Below are 6,000 nucleotides of genomic sequence, written 5' to 3' on the forward strand. Positions count from 1 at the left end.
TCTAAGTCTCTTTAGATTCAGAGTTGAAGTGCAGGAATAAAGAATGATAAGCCCAAGAACAGGGAGGGGTGAGAAAACTTCCCAACCCCACAAAAGATGCTCCAGAATTCCAGGCCTTGTAGACCATTTCCTGTTCTTTGCTTAATTAGACCCACTCAAAGGGCTGCCCTTCTGGATTGTGCAAGGTAACTACTGGGCTGCCCTCATGGGTGGCGCCATTCTCTGGCAGTAAGAGCCCAGAAACGATGCTTTGCACAGGATGACCAGAAACAGCTCTGTCCAAGTAGGACTATCTTCTCACCAGGTTCCAGATCTTCACCCCTGTGAGGCCCAGTGCACAATTCCAGGAAGCACCATTCCCTGCTTACCCCACTGCAAAAGCAAATATCCTGGGGTCATCTCAGATTATAAATGTCTCTCAAAGATTACCTGGTCAAAAGTAGAGGCTTGGGCCCTGATGTCAGAGTCACCAAAATCTCTGAACCTTAGTCAATGCTGCAGGTGAGTAAGGAGAAAGGATGACAAAGAGATCAGAGAACTGAACCTTACACTATGAAGAGGCTGTGAGTCAACAAGGTGAGGCCTTGTGTGTGTCAGAGTGGGGTGGGGGTGCCAATAAGCTCCTCCTCTTGTATGGTTTCCACTATTGATTTAATAAACTGAACACCTTGAGAAACATGACTTGAAGGTCAATGTCCTTTAATTTTCTCATCTCTTAGAAGCCAGGCCTACCAGAATTCTACAGGGACACTACATGGCCCTTAACTTAATCACATCATGAAGTGCCTTTTGCTATATAAGGTAACATTCAGTTTCAGGGATAAGGGCACAGACATCTATTCAGCTTACCACACCATGACAGCATTTCATTACCTTAAAAAAATAGATGGAAGTAAATTCAGAAGAAAAGAACTGATGCTCATCTAGTCTCTAAGCAGCTTGTGAATAAGAGTGAGGTTTTCTGCCTACAGTGACAAAAGACAAAGCTGGCCCAGGCAGCTACTCCAGGAATGCAGATCAACAGATGACCAAGTAAGGCACACACTCTCTAGTAACAATCTCTAACAATCTCACTGTCCACACAAGTCACTCACCCAGGACAAAAGGGAAGGAATTGCCCCAGCTTGCCCACCTGAATCTCACCTTGCCCATACACCATATTAAATTAGTCCAAGAGCATTCTCCCTGGCTGCTAAGGCCCTCTCCCATGATGGGCAGGGGCAAGGGGGCTCCTGGTGAGTAGCAACACAACCAAGACACCAGGCTGACCCCATTCTGACAGCTGCCCAGGGTTCAGCAGGCGGAGAGCAGCAGAGATGCAGCAGCTGGTTTCTAGAACTGAAGTCCAGCTCCACCCACCCCCAAGGGCTCCCCACTGGAAGCAAAGAAAGCTGGGGAAGGCAGGAAATTGAAACAATATGGGTGGGATGAAAGCACTGACGGCCCCACATCCCAGTCTCCTCCTATTAACACTGCATGAAGGAGGGATTATTTATAGTCACTCAAACCGGGGGAATGTGCCAAGTTCTCGAGTCCCCATGGGAGGCCAGATTCCATCCTGTAGGCAAACCAGTAACCCTTCTATTTCTGTAGCTCAGGCCAGAATTCAGCAGCTCCCACAAAAGAGAATGGGTTCATCCTAAGATGAGCCCTCCTTTCCTCTTTGCCAGTGTGTCTCTCTGCCTTTGTTCAGCTCCATGTTCTCACAAATGGCTTCACCACGTTTCTCCCACTGAAATGCAAAGACCCTTGTTATGAACTGAATAGCATCCTCTCCAAATTTGTGTATTGAATCCCATACCCCAGGGCCTCAGAATGTAACTATATTCGGAGACAGGGCCTTTAAACAGGTGATTAAGTTAAAATGATGCCATTAGGGTGGACCCTAATCCAACACAATTGTTGTTCTTATAAGAAGAGGACATTAGAACACAGACACACCCAGAGGGAGGACCATGTAAAGACACAGGGAGAAGATGGTCGTCTACAAGCCAAGGAGAGAGCCCTCAGAAGAAACCAACTCTGCCAGCACCTTGATCTCAGACCTCTGGCCTCCAGGAACTCTTGAGTGCAGAGGTTCCCTGGGGGAGTGGAAAGGTCTTCTTCCTCTGCTCTCAATTTCCTGTAATGCAGGGTCACAAATCAAGAAATTTAGTTCTTCCCTGGGCCAGAATGACTTCCACGATTCTCCTTCCTAGGCCAGGAGAGGAGAGACTCTGCCCTGCCCAGGGCTAATCCCTTACCTTACCAGGTGTAGGTATCCTGTAGCTGGCTTGGTCCAGGTTTCTTTGGCTTGCCCCATGCTTTGCAGGGTGTGCATGTGCTGTCACTCAGACCTCCACTGCTGTGCTCTCTGCTGAGCCACACAAGGCCTGATGACTGTGGTGCAGCAGAAGCTGTGTGCCTCTCTCTCCTAATATTTAACTAAACATCCAGCTCAGCTAACATTAACCCTCCTTCCAACGGTACTTCCTCTCATAGCCACATGCACATAAGCTGTGAGGTTTGTATGCCCTAAGAGCTGGGAAAGTAAGAGCAATAGAAAGTGACACACATGCTGTCCTGTCAATAGGGAGAGCTTCCTGGGTATACAAACTGGGTATTCAGTCACATAGAGCCCTATGCTTGGAAGGGCTCCCTATTTGGTTAATCTTTGCTGTCGCTCTCTGGAAGGTTTAATAATTTTTGAGTAACGGGTTCCACATTTTTATTTTGTACTAGATGCCACAAATTGTATGTCCGGTCCTGGATAAGATTAATGGAGTCTAACTTTCCTGTTCTATCTGGATAATGTCATGAAAAGGACTAACAGCTCAGAAAACAGCCTAAAAAGGACATCAATGTAGTGAAATAGTACACAACCTACTCATCTAGGATACTAACTCTTCATCCTCTCTCTCTCTTCTTCTAATGCTCATCGTAAAGTGGAGGATGGCAACTTCCAGACGCAGGGAGGACCATGTGAAGACACAGAGAGAAGATAGTCACCTAGCAGGGTAATGTAGGACTTCTAACAGAGACAAAGCACCTGCCTTGCCTGGAATGCAGAGGTGGGTAAAACCCAGGTCCCTCTGTTCCAGCTTGGCCAGTGATGTGCTAGTGGTTCTGTGTCCCATACTTCTTTTCTATCCTGAGAACCCTGCCCCACTCACTTCAGGGAGCCAGGAGCCTCTAGGTTTATAAGAAATGCTACTTGTGTGTACCACCCTGCAACGGAAATCTCATTCTTATTAAATGGGTACTCTAAATTCATGACAAATAAATCTCTGAAAATAATACCATTGCATTACTTAAAAACCCATGGCACTAGGAGCTAGTGCTTACCAAGCACCAAGCAGAGGTGCTACCAAACCTAGACTGTGGGGTGATGCATTCATAATAAGCCTATCATCTGAAAACAGCTCTCATCAAGGAAAACACATGGCCTTGACCAGTGATAAAGACTAACATTTGCTGGGTGTGAACTCCACTTTAGATATATTTTCCCAATTTACTCTCATATTATGTTTATCCCCATTTTACAGACAAGAGAGCTGAGGCTCAAAGAGGCTAAGCCACTTGCTCAAACTCACAGAATGTGGCAGTGCTGGAATTCAAACCTAGGCCATATGGCTTCAGAGGCAACTCTCAACCACCACTCTGAAGAATGGCTTGGTTTCTAGTAAATATTTTGCCCCTCAGTTTGCTCTTCCGTAAAATGAGAGGTGGGACCAGGTGATTGCTAAGGTCCTGCTCTGTCCCAAAATAGAGAAGTAGAAAAGTTCAGGGGTTAAGAGTCCAGACTTATGTATAAAGTGGCTCTGCTAGGCCCTCCCTTGGAGGATGGTGACAAGGAGTCGTAGGTGAAAACTTTAGAGGAATGGATGGCACATGGTGAGTGCTAGACAAGTGGGAACTGTCATCGTTATCGAGGCATAACCTTAGGCACAGCCAGGGCAGACTCTAAAGAATCCTGAATTCCAGCTCTTAAGGCTCCTGATGTCTCCTGGAACATGAGAATGTCCCTAACCCCAAAAGTCACTCTGTGGGGGCACCCTCTCTGACAGTACCTACAATTAGGAAGGTATTAATGGAGCCTGGGAGACAAAAACCTGGCCCATCCCAGTCAAACCTGCAGCCATTGTCAGGTAAGACAGTGGCAATGATGAATGGAGTATTTCCCACAGTGCTGATTTCAGGTTCACTGGAAACCGCACTGCACTGGTACCCAGGGGATAAGGGGTGAATTTCTTCCCACCCTGGTAATCCAAGTCACTCCTCCCCAGACACTGATCTATGCTGGCTCAAAGGCCAGCTCCACCACTTGTAGCTGGGTCATAATTGGGATATTACTTAACTCTGAGCATCAGCCTTCTTGTTTACAAAACTATAGCAACAAAGCTTAGCCAGTATGGGCAGAGTCTAGAGCTAGGTTTCCTGGGTTCAAATCCCAACTCCACCACTTACAAGGCTTGTAACTCAAGGCAAGTTAATTCACGCGGTGCCCCAGTTTCCTCACCTACAAAATGGGGACAATAATAACACCTCCCTCAGAAGTTATTGGCAAGTTTAACCGAGTTAATGTTTCCAAAGTACCTGGATATAGAAATATTTGCTCCTCATTATTACTTTGAAGTTTTGTTGTGATTAAATAACTGTGCAGCACTACACCTGGCAACCAATAGGCTCCAGGCTCCTGGGAAACATGAGAGACATTGATACACTTATTATTACTATTATTCTAGCCAGCATGACCCCTTCAGCCCTGAGGAATAGAGAGAAAATTCTTTAGCAACTTAAAAATGAGAGCAGAAACCCTGAAATGAAAGCCAGCAGTGTGGTTAGAGGCTGCCCTTAAGGCAGGGTGCTTTGTAAATGGCCCCATTTCATCCAGCAGTGGATACTCTATCTCGCCAGGTCTGGTCATCGCACACTGCCCCAGTCCCCAACACCATCCAGGAGATCCAGTTCCTTCAGACAGAGTCTGCTAAGGAGAGCTCTGAAGAGAGTTAAAGAGAAGTTGCTGCTCAGACAAACCTGCCAACAGTTGTCGGTCTTAACTGTTTTGGAGAAAAAAGAAGACAAACCAACAACTGGGCTCGCTCGTTCTGGCTTAAATCTTCAACTCAAAGGCCTGGCCCTTGGAAGGGGGCTGTTCTGAGCCTCTCTGAGGAGCACTGGGGCCCCGGCCGAGGAGGGAAGAAAGGGGGCCGCAGTCTGCGCCCTCTGTCAGGCATCCGCGCGGCGACAGGGACAGCGCAAACCCGGGCCCTCCGGCGCGCACGGGTAGAGGGAGGCCCAGAGGCGGCAGGCCCGAGCCCCGAGGCCCAGCCGCCCAGCCCGCGGGGTCGCGGAGCCATGGTCTGCCTGCCCTGCCCTCCCGGCCCGCCGCGCTTACCTGGGGACGGAGCCCGCGCCAGCAGCACGGCCGCGGTCAGTGCCAGCAGCCGCATCTCCCCGCCGCGGCCCGGCGCTGTGACGCGGAGCCGCGCCGCCGCCCGCCCTGCCTGGCCTCCCAGCCCGCCCCGCGCCCGCCCCCGGCCCCGGCCCGGGCCGGGCCCGGCCCGCCCCGCTGGCCGGACTTCGGTGTGCCTCCGGCCGCCCTGGGCAAGAGCGCGCTCCCCGCGATCATTCTCTCGATATCTGCGGGTGTCTCATTTTCATCACTCCCATTTCACAGATGAGAAAACTGAGGTTCTGAGAGGTGATGACTGGACACATGGAATACACAGCGATAAAGGGATTCGCGGTCTGTTTGCATATCAGACACAGATATTGCTAAGGGGAGGGCATCATGGAGCTTGCCTATGGGGTGGGGTGAAACTACCAAACGCAGTGGCTGCCGCCCTGTGAGGCTAATCTGCTGCCTGGTGGACCCTTGCCATCGCTCCACAGAGAACTTTGTGAGCCAAGGAGCAGCTGAGGGAGAAGTCCTCTTCTGCTGCCCTGAGCTGGGCATGGGGGTTGTTAGGTATGGGGACCCTTGCAAAATTAAGAGGATCCACAGACAAGTTCAGAGTA

At 49.5% G+C, this 6,000-nt stretch overlaps 1 protein-coding gene across 1 annotated transcript in view; it reads right to left on the bottom strand.

The window, feature by feature from the left end:
• Window positions 1-5,466, bottom strand: part of VSTM4 (V-set and transmembrane domain containing 4) — a 97,151-nt gene extending 91,685 nt beyond the window's left edge. Inside the window, exon 1 of the mRNA XM_039872352.1 lies at window positions 5,378-5,466. Within this exon, the coding sequence (XP_039728286.1) occupies window positions 5,378-5,432 (55 nt within the window). The 5' untranslated portion in view covers window positions 5,433-5,466. The remainder of the gene's footprint in view (window positions 1-5,377) is intronic.
• Between the last annotated feature and the right edge of the window lie 534 nt (window positions 5,467-6,000).

This window comes from Pteropus medius, unplaced genomic scaffold (assembly GCF_902729225.1).
Source record: "Pteropus medius unplaced genomic scaffold, Ma_sr-lr_union100, whole genome shotgun sequence".
Classification (NCBI taxonomy): Eukaryota; Metazoa; Chordata; class Mammalia; order Chiroptera; family Pteropodidae; genus Pteropus; species Pteropus medius.